We start from the raw sequence: 23424 nt of genomic DNA on the forward strand, positions 1-23424 counted from the left end.
ATTTTGGATTGAAGAAACGTGCGCTGGGGTACTGACTTATTGAGAGATTCTCCTAACCTTTTGGGGACACCCTCTCCCTTAACAGACCCTATTATTCCTCCTAGGTCTGATTGCGTGCAGAACAGTGGCAGAGTCTGCACTTGTGGTTGTTGCTTCTGTTGTGATTTTAATCGTTTGTAAACCATAAAGGATTTATGCAAACAACATTTTTCAAGGCCGTGAAAAAAAAATTATTTAACTGTGCGTCATAAAAAAGGAAAATTTTTCACATATTTTCTTCTTTTAGAAACTTCTGATATTTCATAAACTTAAATGTTTATGATACCTTTAATCTTAGAATGATCTTATGATGAGTGTTATAGTAATTTCAGTATACCTTTTATATAACTGAATCTTCAAGAAAAAAGAGAATAAGCGTTGATTCATTAAATAGGAGGCAATAGGGGGTAGTTTTACCTATAATAATGTCAATCGCATTAAAAAAAAAACTGTTCTATAGAAATTATCGAAGCAAAACCTATTTTTGTGGTTTTAACATTTTAGCTCGAAACCTTCAATCAGGAGGTTTACAACCACTTTACATTCCTGCGAAACCTTCATATTATGAAGATTCTTAATAAAAATCGTTACTTGAAAGAGGGTCCTCACCTTCATTTGGCTCAAAAATTCATAAGACACCTGCTTAAAAGTGAGAATTCTCGTTTAGTGCGGCAAAACTTAATTTGTTCTTTGACATATATCCACCTATTTCAAAATGTATACCAATAGATACATTACAAAAAATGGTATTTTTATGCTGATTTCAAACATATAAGTTTCATAAAGTTTAGTCTTACCGATCAAAAGTTACGAACCTGAGAATATTTAACCTATTTTCGAAAAAAGTCGGAAACACCCCCTAGAAGTCATAGAAGCTTAATGAAATATAACAACATCAGATTTAACATATCAGAGAGCCCTACTGTAGAGTTTTGAAACTCCTATCTTCAGAAATGCGGATTTTGTTTTTTTTTTATTTTTTTTTGCCAGAAGAAAGATGACTGATGAGGGTTTATTTGTTCTTTTTATTTTCGTTTTTTTTCTCCAAGGCTGATCGTATCTACCCAATAGTCCCAGGATACCGCGAGAAAGGCTCATTTGAACGGAAATTAAAAATTTTAGTGCCCTTTTTAAGTAAAAAAATAAAATAGAGGGTAACTAGGCCCCTTTCTCGCTCATTTTTTCCCGAAGTCACCCGATCAAAATTTGAAGATAGTCATTTTGTTTAGCACAGTAAAAAAAAAATGTGACAACTATTTCTTTGAGGATAACTTAATCCCCCATATTCCCTGGAGGATGGGCTGCAAGTTGCAAATTCTGGCCATTGCTTATATATACGTAGGTTATTGAAAAGTATACAGACAGTTCCAAGGGGATATTTTCTGGTGGGGAGGGTGGGTCGGGTTGGAGAAGGTTAAGTGAGAGAACCTTTCCATGGAGGAATTTTTCACGGGATAAGGGGTATTCTCATGAAGAGGGCGCCAGATTTTCCAGTATTATTTGAAAAAACAACATAAATTAAATAAAAAACAGGTTTTTTTCAACCGAAAGTAAGGAGCAACATTAAAACTTAAAAAGAACAGAAATCATTCGTCTAAGAGAGGGTTCACCCCCTCGTCAATACCTCTCTCTTTACGCTAAAGTTTTTATTTATTACTTTCATTTGATCAATTTTTTATAAACGAACCCTTAGTGATTCAGGGTCATTCTACAAGAATCGGAACAAAATTTGAACTTTAGCGTAAAGAGTCAGGTATTCACGAGGAACCAAATCCCTCATATACGTAATAAAGTATAAAGGGTAACTCATTATAACTGATTACCCTGTGTAGTCTCAGAAATTATTTATAAGAATATACGAATATAGAATTTCGTTCAATCCAATTCAATTTATTCAAATAAAAAAAAACATAACACCAACAATAATAAAGATCCTGGAAGCGAACTTGTTGAGGACCATAACAAAAAAAATTGAAAATGAAGAAGAGAGAAAAAAAAGAAAAGAAAAAACATGTGTAATTAAAGCATATCGAATAAGAAATTAGAGAATTATAATATCAAAATTTGAGTACATTGTTATACAGCGTGCGAAAACTTGTGGAGAGCTCAACATTGGAGGGTATTATAGTCCATTGAAGTACAGATTTATAAATCGGGGATCACAAGGCGGAACTAGAGACACACTTGGGGACAATGAACGGTTGGATGAACAGAGACAGAGGCCTACGGTACGTAAGTTAATTCGTAAGTTACGTGTATTTATTGCTAATAAAAACGTTCATAAATAAATCATAAGCTCTGCGCCCTTTTTAAGTAACCAAAAAAAAATTGAAGGGCAACTAGGCCATTCAATTCTTTTTTCTCAAAATCATCCGATCAAGATTGAGGAAGCATTTAGCCAAAAGAGAAGTAAAATTAATATGCAAAGTTCGCTTTAATTATTTATGAACGGTGAGCCAAAATCAAAACCTGCATCTAAAAAGTTCAGAAATTAAATAAAAAAAACAAGTTTTTTTAAACCAAAAATAAGGAGCGACATTAAAACTCAAAACGAACAGGAATTAGTCCATATATGAAAGATCAGTCCCCTCCTCAATGCCTCGCTCTTTACGCTTAAGCTTGACTCTTTCTGACGACACCAATTCTTAAAACAATAAATAAAGTTTAGCACAAAGAGCGGGGTGTTGAGGAGGGGACAGCCCCATTCATATACGGAAAAATTTCTGTTCGTTTTAAGTTTTAATGTTGTTACTTACCTTCAATTAAAAAAAAAATTGGCACAATAAAACATGGGCAGAATATGGGTGTTTGAGTTCATCAAAACCGCTATTTCAGACAAGCTACAAGATTATATGACATGCTATGAAATACAAGCGTGATATATATTATTTAGTTGAAAGCTTTTAAAAATACATTTCCGATAGTATTGATAGTATCGATAGTTCCGATTGTATTGAGCTCAGATCTCGGTAGAGGGATTGAATTTCACGGTGTTGGGATTCCTTGTTCACCATAATCATCAGGACGGATTTAAGGATATTCAAGTGACATCCTGTGTGGATGTTTTTATTTGCAGATCCACCATGAAAAAAAAAAATCCTGTATGAAAAATATTTTGGAAAATGCCCCAGTCAAAAGCTAGAAACATTTGGCAAGCACTAAAGAAAATACCTTGGTTAATGAGGTACCTTATGAGAACAAATTATGCATCACAGAACTTCCGGGGGTGCCTTCCCACTCCCAATACCTCTCGTAAGTGTCTTTTTGCGCGGTGTATAAATTAAACCGGATAAATCCGTTTAAATAGTATCATCCAAATTCATTTAAGAAAATCAAAAATATTAAATCAACCAAAACTAAAATCTATACAAAATCTCTCATTGCGTGGCCTGCTCTAGTTCACACCAATGGGAAGAACATTACTGAAAATTGTGAAAAAGTTCGAGCTTCAGGAACTTATTAAATTAAAAACGAGCTATTTCAAGTGAAAGTAAAGAGTGACATTAAAATCTAAAATGGATATAATTTATCTTTATGTGAGAGAGTTTACCCTAAATTACTCACTCTTTACGGTAATGTTTAAATTAATTCTTAGCGGAAAATTTTTTGAAGAATATTAAATATAGCAAGTTGATATTTCCAAGTGTTTTATTTAACGATTGTCTTTCAAAATATTTGTACTGAGATCCCTATCCCCTTAGAATGAGCCAAAACACCATCCCCATAAACAGTATGGAGAGTAGAAACCTAATAACAATCCCCATATACTTTAGGGAATATTAGTTTTACTTGATCAACGGTATAATAAAGGTTCATTCCCAATGGACTGCCTGTATCAAACAGTTCGTGGTAACGAACTGTGGTAAGCGACCCGGCTCAATAGTAACCAAAGCTCTAAAAAATGGAATTTTGATACCAATAGCTACATCAAAAGAATCGCATTTTAATGCTGGTTTTAAATATATAAGTTTCATCAAGTTTAGTCTTACCCATCAGAAGTTACGAGCCAGAGAAAATATGCGTTATTTTAAAAAATAGGGGGAGACACCCCCTAAAAGTCATGGAATCTTAACGAAAATCACACCATCAGATTCAGCGTATCAGAGAACCCTACTGTAGAAGTTTCGAGCTCCTATCTACAAAAATGTGGAATTTTGCATTTTTTGCCACAAGGTAGATCACGGATGCGTGTTTATTTGTTTTTTTTGTGTTTTTTTTCCCAGGGGTGATCGTATCGACCCAGTTGTCCTAGAGTGTTGCAAGAGGGCTCATTCTAACGAAAATGAAAAGTTCTAGTGCCCTTTTTTAGTGACCAAAAAAATTGGAGGGCACCTAGGCCCCCTCCTACGCTAATTATTTTCCCAAAGTCAACGAATCAAAATTCTGAGATAGCCATTTTATTCAGTGTAGTCGAAAAACCTTATAACTATGTCTTTGGGAACGAATTACTCCCCCACAGTCCCCGTGGGAGGGGCAACAAGTTACAAACTTTGACCTGTGTTTACATATAGTAATGGTTATTGGGAAGTATACAGGCGTTTTTAGGAGGATTTTTTTGGTTGGGGGGAGGGGTTGAGAAGAAAGGAATATGCTGGGGGAACTTTCCATCGAGAATTTGTCATGGGAGAAGAAAATTTCCATGAAGGGAGAGCAGGATTTACTAGCATTATTTAAAAAAAAAACAATTAAAAAATAAATGTGAAAAAGCTTTTTCAGCTGGAAGTAAGGAACAGCAATAAAACTTAAAACAAACAGAAATTATTACCCATATGAGGGGCTCACCTCCTTCTAATACCTCGCTCTTTACGCTAAAGTATTTTTAGTAATTTCAACTATTTATTCTACGGCTTTTGTGATTCAGGGGTCATTCTTAATGAATTGGGATACAATTTAAGCTTTAGTGTAAAGAGCGAGGTACTGACGATGGGGCGAATCCCCTCATATATGTAATAAAAACATGAGAATACAAAAGTTCTTTACGTAAGCTAATTTATAAGTTACGTAAATCTTTTACCAATAAAAATATTCGTAAAAAATTAAAAGTTCTAGTTGCTTTTTTAATTAACCAAAAAATCGGAGGGCAACTAGGCTTCGTCCCCCGCTCTTTTTTTCTCAAAATCATTCGATCAAAATTACGAGAAAGCTATTTAGCAAAAAAAAATAAAAAATATGCAAACTTCGTTTTGATTATTCCTCTGCGGAGAGCCAAAATCATAACATGCATTGATTCAAAAACGTTCAGAAATTAAATAAAAAAAAACAAGTTTTTTTAACTGGAAGTAAGGAGCGACATTAAAACTTAAAACGCACAGAAATACTTCGTATATGAAAGAGGCTGCTACCTCATCAACGCCCCGCTCTTTACGCTAAAATTTTTTACTGTTTTAAAAAGAAGAATTGAGAGAAAGAGTCAAACTTTAGCGTAAAGACCGGGGCGTTGATAAGGTAGCAGACCCTTTCATATACAAAGTAATTTCTGTGCGTTTTAAGTTTTAACGCCTATAAATAGTCTTTGGGTAGTTCGAAGTTAATTGGCTGTTTTGGAATTTTCAGTAGAAAACAATTTTAGCCTCTTCGGTCCAAAATCGTTGTTTTTGGGACAAAGCGGCCGAACTCGGAAAATAGAAGTTGAGATCGGAAAGTTGGAAAGATAACACTAGAAAAGTAATTTACTGTTGAAGAGACCTTACCCGATAAGCCACGATCTTTGGCCTAAAACTATAAATCTGTCCTTTTTAGGAAGAATATAAAACTTCGTATTATAATTTGAATTTTAATTGAATTTAACAAAATCGTTTCACTCTATGAAAATTTGACTTGCACACAGAGAATGCAAGGAGTGACCCTATTTATATTTATAATATAATCAACGAAAAAAGATAGCTTTTGGTTATAGGCACATACGTACATTGTTATTCTTCTATTTTCCGGGTCAAATAATTTTTCAAATTACCGAGTTAAAATTTTTTTCAAGTTCAAAATAATTTTTAAGCCTAAAAATGCAGAAAAAAAATATATAACTCACAGGGTGATGACCATTAACCTCCTTCAAGACTTTTCTGTATTGATCAGCTTCAAAAGTTCGCCTTAAATGTTTAATAAGTGCAGGAGGGATAGTCCACAAAACATTACGATATTTGATTAGCAGCTTTGCAGCAGAACAGCTGGCAGCAGCGAATGTTACCTGCAGAGTTAAAGATTGCTTGATTACAATAGAGCTAGATGTATTTTTCTGCTTGGATCTTCGACTCACTTTTCTTTTAAGACACACAAATCCTCTTAGCTTCAAGCAGGATCACTCCGCGAGCCAGATCTTGAGTATCTTTACAAAAGAAGTCTTTGCAAGGTTGAATATTCAATTCACTTTTTTGCTATTCTAACACATACAAAACTCTTATCTTCAGACAGGACTTAAATGTTTCGTGCGCGTCAGATTTGAAGTCGTCTGCTGTTTGCGAGGTCGAATATTCGGTTCACTTTGGTTTCAATACCTCTATACAATAAAAAAGTTTCAATTCTTATGAAAGTTAAATTTTTTTTACGAGCCAGATCTCAAGTCGTCTGATAAAAAGAAGTCTTCACGAGGGTAAATATTTGGCTCGATTTGGTTTCAATGCTGATACACAACAAAAACATTTAGGGTATTTAAAATGTTGATGAGCGAGCCAGATTTCAAGCCATTTGATGAAGAAGGTAGTCTTGGCGTAATTGTATTTGGTTCGCTTTTCTTTCAATTCCCAACACGCAAAACTAGGATTGGACACAGCAGTTCCATTCAAAAGGGGCACGGTTTTTGTTAAAAAGAAGCGAACAGTGTCTATTTTCATTCATTATCTCATATTTTCATAACCTCAAATCCCTCCCTTGCCACAACATCCCTCCCTTTCTGGGAAATAAACTCTTCAAAGCCTCCATGGATAACCAAATTATACAAGCCTCCCGACAAAAATACAACTTCTTAAAAATCCTTTATTCCAAAAATCCATATTCTTTGTTTATTAGAATTAAAATCTTTTACCTAATTATTATCTCAATAGTTTCTAATCTTTGATTTAACGTATTTTGATAAATACTATTAACACCATAAATGGTATAAAGACCTTATCAGTAATAATCTCAAACATAATAAATATAATTTATGTGTTTCTTTTAAGGTAAAAAGTGAAACTCACAACTCGTTTCCTTTTCGCATAGGAATTACAAAACAAATATCTTTACGGATAATTCAATATAAATATATTTCAAAAGTTCCTGTAAAACTTAAACTTTTACAACAAACTTACCAGCGATACCATCCATTCTAATAAAATTATATTTACTTCATTTAAAGAATGAAATAAAACCCACAGCTCTTTTTATTCTCATGTAGACAAACTATATAGTAATTTAATATTATAAATGAATTATTTAATTCAAATATAAGACTTAAAGTAAGAGTTGCTTTAGATCACTGAATCTTCTTAATAGTTTCTGACAGTGTTGGGAAATACTTAAGTAAAAATAATCAAGTAACTACTTAAGTAAAAAATATGAGTACTTGTACTCTACTTAAGTAAAAAATTTCTAAAGTACTTAATACTTATACTTAAGTAAAAAATTGAAGTACTTGAGGGTACTTAAGTACTCAAGTACTTTCTTCATGGCACAGAACAATTATACCGGCATAACGCAGGGCTTGTGCGACGAATTGAACTGCCTATATGTTAGCGGATGAATAGATTTTAGTCTTTGAGAACGGTGGCTCTCGGCCCGGCACGAAATTAAAAAAAAGACGCTATCATGGCGGAACTACCATATCTATTGAACGGAAGTTTTTTGTGATAGAGGGAAAATTCATAAGGATGGTGCAGTATCTATAGTGACCCCCTCGTACAAGGTCTGTGGATTATCTGCAGGGTTTCCGGTTGCAAATTTTTAATTCTAAATAATGAAAATATTTGCTTTTCTTCTGTCCTCGGCTGCCTAGTCAGAGGTAATGCCATTTACCTCTTGGGAAAGAACTTGGGAAAGAGCCTAGACAGTCAAACTCAAGACACAAGCACAGACAGATCAGTTTTTGTAAGCCCAAATGTCTTAGCTTATAATTGGGTCCACTTACATAAATTTCGAGGCAAATAGGAGACCCTTGTAGGCTTTAAACGCTTATTCCCATTGCAATTTCAGTCAACTTGTTGTTCAACTAACATTAAATTAACTTCTTTATTAGTGCAAATGTCTAAGTTTATAAATTGAATCAATTGCCTTGCCTGACAATCGTTACAGAATGGCCCCATTTTAACTTTAGACGCTTGTTTGCCTCTCAATCTTCTCATTCTCGTTGATTTTGAATTAAAATGGAATAGTTGTGGGCATCAAGTCGTCGCTAATTTTTGAAAAAGCCAAGACAGATAGTCTAATTGATTGAGAAGCAAACATGGCATTAATCCCCCCCAAATTAGGATTATATAAAAATGTCGTTAGTTCATTTGTTAATAGATGTGTCTATTAATTATCCATTCATGCGTCATTGCTAGGGCAGTAGAACCAAGGTAGAGAGTCAAAGAGCTAAGATAGTGATAGAACCTACAGTTTTCCAAGAGTTTGGTTAACCAAAAAGTTGGAAAACTTAGTATCTGCAGATGAATACTTTGATCTTAGTGATAAAGGAAAACTCGTGATGATTGTGGCAGCCGTGGCCGTGAAACCAATTCTGTGAAGGAGGAGGTTTTATCATATTTGAATGAGAGGCGAAAGAAACTATCTGTGTTCAAAGTGTACCCAAGGGTAATGAAAGTTTTCAGGAAGTACAACTGTATCATTCCTTCGTCTGCATCTGCAGAACGACCTTTTTCGGTAGATGGTGGAATTTTTACTCCAAAAAGAAACATGCTCAGAGATGGTATGTTTGAAAAGCTTCTGCTGGTGAAAGGAGCAACTAAAAAATTAAGTTAAGTTATGATGAAGCTGTAATGAATGTTCTTTGTAAATTCTTTTCTTTTTATATCTTAACTGAAGTAAAATTGGATTTTCATGAAACCAATTGATTTTTCACGAAAACTATCGTTTTTTTTTCTGAAAAGCGGTTGATTTCTTGGCAGAATCTTGCTTATCTTGTCTACTTAGAAAGGAAATGGATCTTAAAGAAGTGTTTTGCGTGATATTTACTGTAAGTAAAAGTTAGTACTTGAGTATTTAAATAATGAAGTAAAATTGAAATACTAGTACTTAAGTACTGAAGTACTTTTTCAAAAGTACTTATTACTTAAGTAGATTTTTAGAGAAGTACTTAATACTTGTACTTAAGTAAAAATTTCTCTGAGTACTTGGTACTTGTACTTAAGTAAAAAAAAGGAGTACTTGGCACAACAAATGTTTTTAAAATTCCTCGAACTTTCGTCCTTTGACTAAGCACTAAAAGATAACATCTGGGTCGGGGCAACTTGAAAAAAAGTGAAAGAGGCGAATTACATAAAAACCTGCAAAAATTTGGAAAATCTTAATAATTTTTCCGGAAAATCTAAGTAATTATGATACTCAGTGTTAGCCCGTATATTTCCCCTTCCATTTAAGCACCTTCCTTGGATAGCCTTGCAGGGGGGGGGGATTCATTCATTCTCTGGACTCCTCTTCCTTAAGTGTAGGTATATAATCATCTGTTTTACTTCCTTCAGATGATAAAAAATATTTCTAAGAAATGATTATCATTGATAATGTCAGTAACTCCCAGCTAATCACTGATCCAAAAACAATCACATGACGTTATGTGACGGGTATATGAAGCGGTTAGTTCTACAATGTGCAATCAGTCAGCTGCCCGGAGGTGGCAAGTCCCTACAAGAGACTGTAACTTTTTGTTCATATTTACGCCTCTCATCTGGCGGTTTTTTAGCCAGTAAATGAATAAACAAATAATATTTTTTTTTATTTACTTCGTTTGAAATAGTGTCCTTGTCTTTAATTTTTAGCTTTTTTCTTCAGACGCAAAGGTTTGAAGCTAAAATCATCGCAACGGCAAAATTCGGCAACTTGTACATAGAGGAAAGAAATTTTCGAACTTTTACGCTTCTCGTCCGACAGGCTAGTTGGCTAATAAATGAATGACTTAATAATTGCATTCTTACCTCGATGCATAAAAAATCTTTTATTAGAGTTACTTTTGTGGTTCGATGACCACAAAAACCTACAAATTGTAAATGTTAAGTAATTGTATAATATATATTTTAAGTTAGTATATTTTAGTTTTACACATATTTTTGTTTTTTTTTGTGTTTTTTTTACGCTGAAGACGCCTTGTTAGATATTGCCGAAATATTCGTTTGACTTTTGTTGTTGTTTTTTTTTTTCGTTTTCATTTACTGGCCATAGACCCGTCTGTCGTCTTTATATCCATTTCTATATGTCTTTTTTTATTCTTACTTCGTTCGAAGAATTATCCATGTCATTTATTTTTAGCTTTTTTCTTTGTAGAATAAAGTTTGGAGCCAAAATCACCGCAACGTTCTGCAACGGCATTTTATTCACACGTTCAAATTCGGCAACTTTAGCACAGATGAAATAATTTTTTGAACTTTTTTACGCTTCCCGTCCGACGGACTTGTTGGCTAATGAATGGTTTAATTAATAATAATTACGTTCTTACCTCATTTGAAAGATTGTCCTTGTCACTGATTTTCAGCTTTTTCCTTGGTACAAAGAGGTTTGGAGCCAAAATCATCGCGACATTTTGCAACGACATTTTATTTACAGGTTCAAATTCGGCAACTTTTAACATAAACGAAAGAATTGCTGCTAATGTAGATCGGTGGGCTTTCGGTAAGAGAATTATTAACAAGTTCATTGCTTCTAATTGGTCCCAAATTTCAGGCAATTCTAAAATAAATGATAAGAAAACGTTTTTATGATTTTTTTTTTACTTACCCTACAATAAAAATAAACATAGACTCGCGTACACACAATCACAATCTCTGAATTTGGGCTTGTTTCCTTTTAGATAAAAATTAATAAATTGACTGTTTTAGCAAATTTTGAAGCTGATAAAGCCATATTCAAAAACAAAAGAAACTGACACAATTAAAGTAAAAACTTAATATTTGTTGCCCTCTAAGTCTTTTAGAAAAAAATTACATATTGCCACTGCATATTTAGGAGGTGCTACTTTAATGATCCAGTTAGAGGGATAAAAAGAGATAGAAAATAAAATAAACCACCAAAACCCTCTTCAATGTTGCCATTGAAAAATCAGGGTACTTGTTGCCAACAATCCAATGCTGGATTGTTGGTCATATACCTTAGTCTTTAAAACTTAAGAAAACATTCTTGATTTCTGTATTATGACTGGATTACAAACTGTAGCTTGAAGTTAAGCAGTAGCTGGTATTATTCTAAGCATCTTCTTTAAAACAAACACATATGTAAAACTGGGTATAATATTCTCTTCAGTCTAAACCTTGTTTACCCCAGACCTCTTATTGCCCCTCGCCACGTCTTTTATTTTATTTCGTAAACTGTTTTTGTATTTTCTTAATACCCAAAATTACCTAGCTGGCAACTAAGAATAAGATAAATTCACCATTAAGTGTAAAACGCAGACATATACTAGAAACAAAGGCTTAGTTGCTCGCAAAAAGCTCACAAAGGCTCACATATAAAAGGAACAAAGCCTCCTTTCTGTAAAGAAAGGAGAAGACACACATACTATTTTAACACTACCTCATAAACTAAGAATATCAAAAGTGAGACCTGATCAATCATCAAAAACTAGGCCGGTTCCAATGGAATCCAAACAATTATAACCACAAAATAGATAAACTTGTATTAAAAACAAACGAAAATCAAACAGAAACCTAAAAAAAAAATATTCAAAAGTCTATTGAAGCTGCCAATGAGTGGCATACTCGAGCCAAATCCCGAGGAGCACAATACACAAGGTCCATACGACACGAAATAAAACCAGAGGAATAAAATCAGATCTTACTGTTGGACTCATATGATTTTGAATTATTTTATATATATGATTGTAAAGCTATTTGGGAACTTTGCGTTGAAAGTAAGCTTTGCGTTCCTTTGCGTTCATCAGCTGCCTCTTTTGCATAATCAACTTTGTTTTCCGGTTTATATAGACTGTAAAATAAAGGATTTGGGAGACAAAATCATCAACATCTCTTAATGTCTTGTCCTGGCTTCTTTCTCTCCCTCCCTCTCTCTCTCTCTCTCACACACACACACTCTTTCTCTCTCTTTCTCTCTCAACATCAGTTGGCTCCTGTTGAATCAAAGCAACACGAAAGCAATGTCTAAATATTTAAAAGAAATAAAAGAATAAAAACTATCCCCAAAACTCTAAGTCTATTCAGAAAAGTGTCACAGAATGGTCACCACATTTATTCGGTAATTTTTTTGCTTTTTCTTATAGGAATAGACGTTTCAATTTCTCATTTTGTATCGAAAGTGTAGCGTTAGAACGAATTCGTGGTGAGTCGTGCATTAGAAAAATTAATCTCACTTTCTAACATATGTTCGAATATAGTGTGAGGCAGCAAACTTTTGCTTTGATGGAAAAAATGAACTAATCAAGAATTAAAAGAGAATATAAGATGCTTGAATAACAAAATCAGCAACAGTCCAATAGTGACAGATATTTTAGACTGATCTTTGAGATCCCAGTAAGGAAAAAAAGGTTAGGAGAAAACTTCAAAGACTTTCAGCAATTTACACTGTTATTATTGGCCTAGCATATATTTTTTAAACTTAAAATTCATGCATTTGTCTTGAATTCTTCTCAATCATCACGAATAGCCAGTTCATTCTCAAAAAGTATATTAATTAAAGAAAACTAATCAGCTTAAGAAACCAAGATAAAGTACAGTTTCAGTTACCTGTATAAAGCAAAAACAAACAATAGGCCAGATGAAGGATACTTACCATTGACTAGATAAAAAGCATCAATATACTCGTAAGTGAGCAATGGCTTAGGAAGCTCTCGCAAAACCTGCTTAAGTAAAGCTGCCAAATCGTGACAAGAGGCGTTTTGTATACTTTTCTCTACTTTTTCACGCTTATCCTCCCATAGATCATCATCCATTGAACGATCACTGTAAAGTGACTGTGATGACCTTGAAAATATAGAAAAAATCAGCAAGCCGAAAACAAAATCTTATTCAGTGGCATAATCAGAAGGCAAGGAGGTAAACTTGTCCCCAGGCTCTACATCTGTCGGGGCGCCATTTACATAATCAAACAGTTCGTGGTAACGAACTGTAAGTAAGCAGCAACCCGGCTCAATAGTAACTGAAACTAAAAAAAAAACGGAATTTTGATACTAATAGATTTATCAAAAAATTGGATGTTTATCAATTTTCATCAAGTTTCATTAGTTTCATCAAGTTTAGTCCTTCTCATTAAAAGTTACGAGCCTGAGAAAATTTACCTTTTCAAAAAAAGGCTGAAACACCCTCTAAAAGTTATAGAGTCTTAGTCAAACAGTTCGTGGTAACGAACTGTAGTAAGCTCAATGGTAAACGAAACTCTAAAAAAAGGAATGTCGATGCTAAAAGATATATCAAAAGAATCGGATTTTTATGCTGATTTTAAATATATAAGTTTCATCAAATTTAGTCTTTGTCACCAAAAGTTACGAGCCTGAGAAAATTTGCCTTATTTTGGAAAATAGGAGGTAACACCCCCTAAAAGTCATAAGATCTTAACGAAAATCACACAATCGCATTCAGCGTATCAAAGAACCCTATAGAAAAAAATTTCAAGGTCCAATCTACAAAAATGTGGAATTTCGTATTTTTTGCCAAAAGACAAATCACGGGTGCGTGTTTATTTGTTTGTTTGTTTGTTTGTTTGTTTTTCCCCAGGAGTCATCGTATCGACCAAGTGGTTCTAGAGTGTTGCAAGAGGGCTCATTCTAACGGAAATGAAAAGTTCTAGTGCCCTTTTTAAGTGACCAAAAAAATTGGTAGTCAAAAACCATAATAACTATGTCTTCGGGGATGACTTATCCCCCACAGTCTCTGGGGGAGGGGCTGCAAGTTACAAACTTTCACCAATGTTTACATACAGTAATGGTTACTGGGAAGTGTACCGACGTTATCAGTGGGATTTTTTTGGTTAGGGTGTGGGGTTCAGGGGAGGGGGCTATATGGGAAGATCTTTCCTTGGAGGAATATTTCATGGGGGAAGAGAAATTCAATGAAAAGGGCGCAGGATTTTCTAGCATTACTATTAAAAAAAAAAAAAACAATGAAAATATAAACATGAAAAAGTTTTTTCAATTGAAAGTAAGGAGAGGCATTAAAACTTAAAACGAACAGAGATTATTACGCATATGAGGGGTTCTAAAAATACTTTAGCATAAAGAGCGAGGTATTTAGGAGGAGATAAATACTTCGCTCTTTATGCTAAAAATTTTTTGAGTAATTTCAACTATTTATTCTACGGACTTTCTGATTCAGGGGTCATTCTTACAGAATTGGGACAAAACAAGATTTAGTGTGAAGAGCGATATGTTAACGAGGGGACCAACCCCTCATATATACAATCAAAATATAAGAATATAAAAGTTTGTTACGTAAGTTAATTCTTAAGTTACGTATATTTTTTACTAATAAAAACGTTCGTTAAAAATTAAAAGATCTAGTTACCTTCTTAAGTAACCGAAAAATTGGAGGGCAACTAGGCCTCCTTCCCCACCCCTTATTTCTCAAAATAGTCTGATCAAAACTAAGAGAAAGCCATTTAGGCAAAAAAAAGAATTAATATGCAAAAACTTGTTTTTTTATCTAATATATACAAGGATTACACATATATCCGGAAAGATGGGCTCACTCTCGTTGTTAAGAAGAATGGACACAAAAACTGACATTGACTCTGGGTGCTGAAAACCAGCACCCAGTGCTGAAACCATTGCCTACCTGCATATTTGCTATACAAGTAAATCTAACTGAGGTAAAAGCGAATTTAGTAAAAAAAAAAATTGGAGATAAGAAGAAAAAAATTCAAAAATTAAAGTATACCCAGCAAGTCAACCAGACTATAAAAGAAATGCTAGGAGAAAATGTAAGCAGAGCCAAACTAGGTTTAGGTGTTGTAATTAAATTAATTTATCATTAATAATTAGGAAAGATAAAAACAGAAATATTGTCGGTGGGGGCTATACAAAAAATTTATAAATAATACAAATTGAAAATAGGATGAAAAGAATAAATAAGAAAAGATAAATCAAACGGACACTGTTATATACCAGCATACAAAGTGAGCCACGTATTTATGAGGGGAATCTTGGGCGGCTTCCAAAGTAGTTTCATTTAAAATGGCGCGTTAAATCAAGTGGGTTCAGAAGTGTATCCGCTTTACATGGGTTAATACTTGCGATAAATTAAGTACTACTCGTCATTGTTGCCAGATGAGGCAAATTTTCTAGGTGCATGTCTAGAAAATAACACACTTTGATCTTCAAACCCACACATTTTACAAAGTAATTTATTGAAAGATGACCCTTTTTGGCAAGTTGTCACCTGATAAATAGTGTCTTCGACAAATTTTCGCTCTTGTAATTACGCTATCGTATACCCAACCTCTTAACAATACTGATAATGGGTGTTTCACCCGCATATTTTTAATCTTCACTTTTTTGCGTTTTTGCTATTTTATTTTATTCTGCTTTTTGTTTAAGCTCTCTACGATGAAGACGACATAGTAGATGTCTACCCGCAATGTGTGTTGTCAGGTATCCTCTTTAGTTGATTAGGTATGATCTTTATCCTTATTCCTTCTAGTCCATTTCTTTTGTTTTAAGCTAATTGTGCCATTCATAACTAAAATTGTGAATATCATTGTGAATTTTTGCCAGATTGATCCTTTTAGACCAAAATCAACTGTTCAAGATCAAAAATGGCAACCCTGAGAAACATTTGTTTTATTCTAAATCATTTTAAATCGAAAAACCTGTCATCAGATTTTTATGTATAAGACACATAGAAAAATAATTTCCCACTTTTTCAATAAGGGATGCATAAGAGCTGGGACAGGTCATGACACGTCTTCCCCTCAAAGAACGTCAAAGGTTGCACTAATCATAAAAATAATGATGACAGAGTTCAAGTTTCGCTGGTGCCTCTCACCCCCCCCCCCAAAAAAAAGCTCTCTGAGCCTTTATAAGAGGATTTCTAAAGACTGTGTATCCCTTACCTTGACAGGTTCAAATCAATTTCAGGTATTTCTCCTGGGTAGAAATGAGTTTCAATTTCTTTGTGAAGAGTGGCTATCTTTTGTTTGTGTCCTGGGACTCTGAGTATTCCTTCCTCCTTGACACCTCGTTGGTCAAGCTGATACAGTATCTGAAGTTTAAAGAGCCAAATGAAAAAATAAATAAAATGGAGTCTTATTCAATTTTTTTTCAATTTTTTTTTGTTTAATTTTTTTCAGTGTATAAAGAAAAGAAAGCATTTTTCTATTACTGTTTGCTTCCTTGACACCTCGCTGGTCAATCTGTTGAAATATTAAGCCTTTACAAAGTGAAAGAAAAAAATTAACTGAAGCCTACTGTTATTTCAAATACATTCTAAGACCACACGGGCTATACATGAAGTTGGACAAAAAACGAGAAAATACAATTAAAAATAAGCAAGGAAACGAGGATTATTTTCAGCCAGTGGAGAAGATGAAGTGAAAATACAAAAGCAGGTATTTCGGCAAGGACCTCCACCTTGCTGACTTTTAGTGTTAAAAAAAAAAGAAGAAAAAAAAACCTTCGAAGTGAATTTTAATCAAACAGTTCGTGGTAACGAACTGTAGTAAGGAGCGACCCGGCTCAATAGTAACCGAAACTCTAAAAAATGGAATTTTGATACCAATAGTTGCATCAAAATAATCGCATTTTAATGCTGATTTTAAATATATAAGTTTCATCTTATATAGTTTCGTCTTATCCATCAAAAGTTAGGGACCTGAAAAATTTGCCTTATTCTAGAAAATAGGGGAAAAACCTCATAAGAGTCATACAATCTTAACGAAAGTCACACCATCAGATTCAGCGTATCAGAAAACCTAATGTAAAAGTTTCAGGATCCTATCTACAAAAACGTGGAATTTTGCAGTTTTTGCCAGAAAACAGATCACGGATGCGTGTTTATTTGTTTGTTTGTTTGTTTGTTTGTTTTTTTTCCAGGGGTGATCGTATCGACTCAGTGGTCCTAGAATGTCGCAAGAGAGCTCATTCTAACGGAAATTAACAGTTCTGGTGCCCTTTTTAAGTGACCAACAAAATTGGAGGCCACCTAGACCCCCTTCCACGCTCATTTGTTCCCCAAAGTCACCGGATCAAAATTCTGAGATAGCCATTTTATTCACCATAGTCGAAAAACCTATTAACTATGTCTTTGGGGCCGACTTACTCCCCCACAGTCCCCGTGGGAGGGGCTGCAAGTTACAAACTTCGACTAGTGCTTGCATATAGTAATGGTTTTTGGGAAGTGTACAGACGTTTTCACAGGGATTTTTTGGTTTGGGGGGAAGGACAAGTTGAAGGGGGGTTACGTGGGAGGATCTTTCCATGGAGGAATTTGTCATGGGGTAAGAGTATTTCAATGAAAGGGGCGCAGGATTTTCTGGCATTATTAAAAAAATAATGGAAAATAAATATGAAGAGTTTGTTCAACTGAAAGTAAGGAGCAGCATTAAAACTTAAAACGAACAGAAATTATTACGCATATGAGGGGTTCACCTCCTCGTCATGCCTCGCTCTTTACGCTAAATTGTTTTAATAATTTCAACTATTTATTCTATGGCCTTTGTGATTCAGGGGTCATTCTTAAGGAATCGGAACAAAATTTAAGCTTTAGTGTAAAGAGTGAGGTATTGACGAAGGGATGAACCCCCTCATATACGTAATAAAAACATACGAATGTAGAAGTTCACTACGTAAGTCAATTCGTAAGTTACGTATATTTTTTACTAATGAAAACGTTCGTAAAAAATTAAAAGTTCTAGTTGCCTTTTTAAGTAATCAAAAAATTGGAGTGCAACTAGGCCACCTCCCCCGCTACTTTTTTTCTAAAAATCTTCCGATTAAAACTATGAGAAAGCCATTTAGCCAAAAAAATCAATATACAAATTCAGTTTTAATTATTTATGTGCGGAGAGTCGGAATCAAAACATGCATTAATTCAAACACGTTCAGAAATTAAATTTAAAAAAAACAAGTTTTTTTTAACTGAAAGTAAGGAGCAACATTAAAACTTAAAACGAAAAAAAATTATTCCGTATAATAAAGGGGTTGTCCCCTCCTCAACACCTCGGTCTTTACACTAAAGTTTTTTTTATGGTTTTAAAAAGTAGAGTTGTGACAAAGAGTCTATGGAATAATAGTATACGGAATAATTTCTGTTCGTTTTAAGTTTTAATGTCGCTTCTTACTTTCAGTTAAAAAACTTTTTTTTTATTTAATAAAGGAGAAGGAACGCTAAATCACACAAAAAAACCTAGCCAGAATAAATAAAAGACTACGAGGCGGCTCAATAGTAGCCAAAATCCTAAAAAACGGAATTTTGACACCAATAGACTTATCAAACGAGTCAGGTTATTATGCTGATTCAAAACGTGTAAGAGTCATTAAGTATAGCGTTACCTACCAAAGGCTATGAGCCTGAGAAAACATACCATATTTTCAAAAAAGAGATGAAACATCGCTTAAGAGTAGAAGAATTTTGATGAAAATAACACCATCAGATTCATCGTACCAGAGAACCGTATCGCAGATGTTTCAACCTCCTATCCGCAGAAATGTGAAATTTTCTATTTTTTGTCAGAAGAAAGATAACTGATGCGTGTTTATTTGTTGTTGTTTCTTTCCAGGGGTGATCGTATCGACCCAGTGATACCAGAATATTGGGAGAGGCCTTATTCAAACACACATTAAAAGTTCTAGTGCCCTTTTTAAGTGACCAAACAGATTCGACGGCAACTAGGCCATCTCCCCCTTTTCCCCCAAAATCGTACTATCAAAACTTTCTGACAGCCATTTTGTTCATCATGGTTGAAAAGCCCAATAACTATGTCTTTGGATATATCATGACCCCCCCCCCACAGCCCAAAGGGAAAGGTCCTTAATTTGTGAAATTCGCCCATTGTTTACACATAATATTTCTTATTGGGAAGTATGCATACGGGTGTGGTGGGACGAATTTTTCACCGGGGGTTTTTCCAAGGGATAATTTTATATGGAAAGGGAAGTTTTCAGGGGTGTACTTTTCTGGGGAAATTTTACAGTGAGGGAATTTGCCATAATTCCTATTAAAAGTGTTTTTACGTATTGCTTTCTCTTTTCCGTCTCAGTTTTGCGAGAGGAAATGTTAAAGGTATTTGTCCGGGGTAAATTTTCACTTGAATTGAATTGTATAGAGGATAATTCCTCGGGGAAGGGTATTTTTCTCCGTGGAGACACAGCCAGATTTCCTGGCATTGTTCAAAAAAAGATCAGAAATTAAATATAAACAAAAAACAAGTTTTTCCAAGTGAAAGTTAGGAACAACATTAAACTTAAAACGAACAGAAATTATTACATATATGAAAGGGGTTACCCTTCCTCAGCAACTCGCTATTTACGCTAAAGTTTGATTTGTCCCAAATGTTTAAGGAATGACTCCTTAAACACAAGGGATGTCTAATTAGAGAAATGAAAAGCTCTTTTAAAAGTACTAAAAACTTTAGTGTAAAGGGCAAGGTGCTGAGGAGGGGGTAGCCCCCTAATCAACACCTCGCTTCAATACCTTCATGTACGTAATAATTTCTGTTCGTTTTAAACTTTAATGTTGCTCCTTACTTTCAGTTGAAAAAGCTTGTTTTTTTTTTATTTAATCACAAATTAGACTGGGTAAGAGTTCACTTCTAAGCGAGTAACTTAACTTGCCTACTGACCAGATTTTAGTTATTTTTATTATTTCATTAGTTTATTAATGCGGTCAAAGGATCTTAGTTATAAATGGGAAAGACTATTATTTTATTGATTTAGTATTAATTTGGGTTCATTGGGATACGTACAGTATCTCTATTTGAAAGAAGGTTTCTATTTATATATTTTTAATTTCAATTGTCTCCCTAAAAGATTGGAATAAACCCTTCCTTTGTTGTTTTTTTTAAATATATTACATCATTTTTTTTATCAAACGTACTATTAATCTACTGTTTATTTCCTTTTTTCTATAAAGAAGAACAGGAGATAAATAATTCCTTTTTCCTTTATGATTACCTCGGCGGTTAAGCTGATACACAATAAATAAATTAAAAAAGAAAAAGAGCCTCCTTTTCTCCTAGGATGTATTTTCTACAATCTTTAAAGAAGAAAAGCCTATTTTTAAAATCTACATTCCCGAAAGAAGAAGAAGAAGGATAATAGAAAAAAAGTAATCCTTCTTCCCATGACAACTTATTAGTCGAGCTAATATAATATCTAACCTTTTACCAAAATAAAAAAAGAGCCAGATTTCCTTACTGTGTTCTAACTGTATATAATTCTGTGTTCATATACAGTATATCCAATTTCAGTCTTGGTTGAAATTGGAGCTTGGTTAAAACACAAGTTTAAAAAGGAAAGAGGAGTAAATCTCTCTTAAACAGGAACAGAATGTGGAGGAGAAAAGCGCTCAAATCGCAACAAGGTAGGACAACTGGTAATCATCTTATCCTGAATAAGATGCAAATGAATAATTAAAACGAAATTTGCGTATAATTTTTTTTTTGGCTAAATGGCTTTCTCTTAGTTTTGATCAGACGATTTTGAGAAAAAAGTGAGGGAGGATGCCTAGTTGTCCTCCGATTTTTCGGTTACTTAAAAAGGCAACTAGAATTTTTAATTTTTAATGAACCTTTTTATTAGTAAAAAACATACGTAACTTACAAATTAACTTACGTAACGAACTTCTATATTCGTATATTTTTATTATGTATATGAGGGGATTTGCCCCCTCACTTTACACTCTTTACACTAAATCTTTAATTTTGTCCCAATTCTTTAAGATTGACCCCTGAATCACAAAGGCTGTAGAATAAATAGTTGAAATTACTAAAAGTACTTTAGTGTAAAGAGCGAGGTATTTAGGAAGAGATGAGCCCCCCATATACGTAATAATCTATGTTCATTTTAAGTTTTAATTCTGTTTTTTTTTCTTTCTGTGGAAAAAAACTTTTTAATATTTATTTTTTCATTGTTTTTTTAATAATGCTAGAAAATCCTGCGCCCCTTTCATGTAATTTCTCTTCTCCCATGATGAATTCCTCCAAGGGAAGATCCTCCTACGTAGCCTCCTCCCCTCAACCCCCCTCCCCAACCAAAAAATATCCCTGAAAAGGTCTGTAAACTTCCAAATAACCATTAATGTATGTAAACGCTGGTCAAAGTTTGTAACTTGCAGCCCCTCCCCTGGGGACTGTAGGGGAGTAATCCAGCCCCAAAGACATAGTTATTATGTTTTTCGACTATGCTGAACAAAATGGCTATCTCAAAATTTTAATCCTTTGACTTTGGGAAAAAAGAGTGTGGAAGGGGGCCTAGGTGCCCTCCAAATTTTTTTTGTCACTTAAAAAGGGCACTAGAACTTTCAATTTCCGTTAAAATGATCCCTCACACAACATTCTAGAACCACTTGGTCGATACGATCACCCCTGGGAAAAAAACAAACAAACAAATAAACACGCACCCGTGATCAGTCTTCTGGCAAAAAATACTAAGTTCCACATTTTTTGTAGATAGGAGCTTGAAACTTCTACAGTAGGGTTTTCTAATACGCTGAATGCGACGGTGTGATTTTCGTTAAGATCCTATAACTTTTAGGGGGTGTTTCCCCCTATTTTCCAAAACAAGGCAAATTTTCCCAGGCTCGTAACTTTTGATGAGTAAGACTAGATTTAATGAAACTTATATATATATAATCAGCAGAAAAATCTGATTCTTTTGATTTATCTATTAGTATCAAACTTCCGTTTTTTAGAGTTTCGTTTACTATTAAGCCGGGTCGCTCCTTACTACAGTTCGTTACCTCGAACTGTTTGATAACTGATACCCGTCAAAGTTCATGTCAAATTTATTGAATTTAATTGAGATAGTCCTAATATTAGAGAGATTTTGCATTACGTGTGTGAAATACTTTACGTACGTAAGATACTATGCATGAATATTTTATTTAAATATATAATATATAGAGAGGGGCTGGCAAAAAAATTAAATCCTGCGTCTATTCGATCCGGGCCTGTCTATGGTATAACTAATATTCTTATTCAATCCGAACTGCAAACTCGATAAGAAAAAATAGATTTGCTATTTGGGACAAAGTAATGATCAAATTTCTCTAAAGTCTTCATCCGCATCCCTCCCATATTTTTTTAGACCAAGCTAAGAGCATGCAACTTTCATTTCTAATTAAAAACAGAAGTATGACCCTATTACGACCAAAAATTGTACAAGAGAAATTACCGCTAAACACCTAGGAGTAAAAAATGATTGATAGTACAACAACTAAAAATTAAAAGAAAACGAGGCCGAAATCATTACAATTAATTATAGCTGCTAGCCGAATGCTAAAGTATTAGTGTCAAGATCAGTGTAACCCATTAAGAAGTAATAGACGTGGAGTTTTCAAAAATCATTTACTGAAAGGTCTGCTAAGAAGTTGGATTTAAATGTAATGAGACTTTTCACCGGAGTAACACAACATACGAAAAAGATAAAACTATTTTGTTCATACGAAGTGGGATTTATTGACTATTTAACAAGCTTATACAACTTAAATAAGCTTACACTTTACACAAGATACACTTTGCAAGATAGTGTTCCAAAGCCCATTAAAAGGTCCTAGAATGACTACTACTACTAATAACTCACCGCAGCAACAAGCCAATCTATTCAAGGCCTCCCTCTTTACACCCTTCCAGGGAGTTCCCATTTCATTTAAACCTTTATTCATGCATCTTCCCACCCCAGACGAGGACGACCTGCTTTTCGTTTACACCCAGACGGTTGGCCGAAACGGATAATCTTCGGCAACCTGTCATCCTTCATCCGCAGAACGTGGCCTAGCCATCTCAACCTTTCTTTCATTATAGCCTACAAAGTGGGATTGAATTACATTTTCGTACAACCTACTGTTTGAAATACGGTCAGTCAGCCAAGTACCCAAAACAATTCGTAGGCAATTTCTCTAAAAAACATCTAGTAAATTTGCATCCGCTTTTCAGAGCGCCCATGCTTCGGAGCGCCCAAATTTATACGAAGCAAAAGAAAATAGATATTCTCATAAACTGAATCAGATAATTAGATTTCTTCCAAACAAATATTGAAAAACAGCCAATTTGCTAATTGAAAATGTGTATTAGAGTGTGTGGCTTTGAGTGAGTGAGCCACCGCTGTGG

At 34.2% G+C, this 23424-nt stretch overlaps 1 protein-coding gene across 3 annotated transcripts in view; it reads right to left on the reverse strand.

Moving 5' to 3' along the window:
- LOC136030961 (rho GTPase-activating protein 18-like) overlaps positions 1 to 23424 on the reverse strand; it is a 155355-nt gene that overhangs the window by 13410 nt on the left and 118521 nt on the right. For all 3 annotated transcript variants that reach the window (XM_065710105.1, XM_065710106.1, XM_065710104.1), the window contains exons 10-13: positions 16213 to 16361; positions 12940 to 13130; positions 10658 to 10887; positions 6065 to 6223 (exon numbers count right to left, since the gene is read on the reverse strand). In XM_065710105.1, coding sequence (XP_065566177.1) covers positions 6065 to 6223; positions 10658 to 10887; positions 12940 to 13130; positions 16213 to 16361 — 729 coding nt within the window. The remainder of the gene's footprint in view (positions 1 to 6064; positions 6224 to 10657; positions 10888 to 12939; positions 13131 to 16212; positions 16362 to 23424) is intronic.

The sequence above is a fragment of the Artemia franciscana genome, chromosome 9, assembly GCF_032884065.1.
Source record: "Artemia franciscana chromosome 9, ASM3288406v1, whole genome shotgun sequence".
Taxonomy (NCBI): domain Eukaryota; kingdom Metazoa; phylum Arthropoda; class Branchiopoda; order Anostraca; family Artemiidae; genus Artemia; species Artemia franciscana.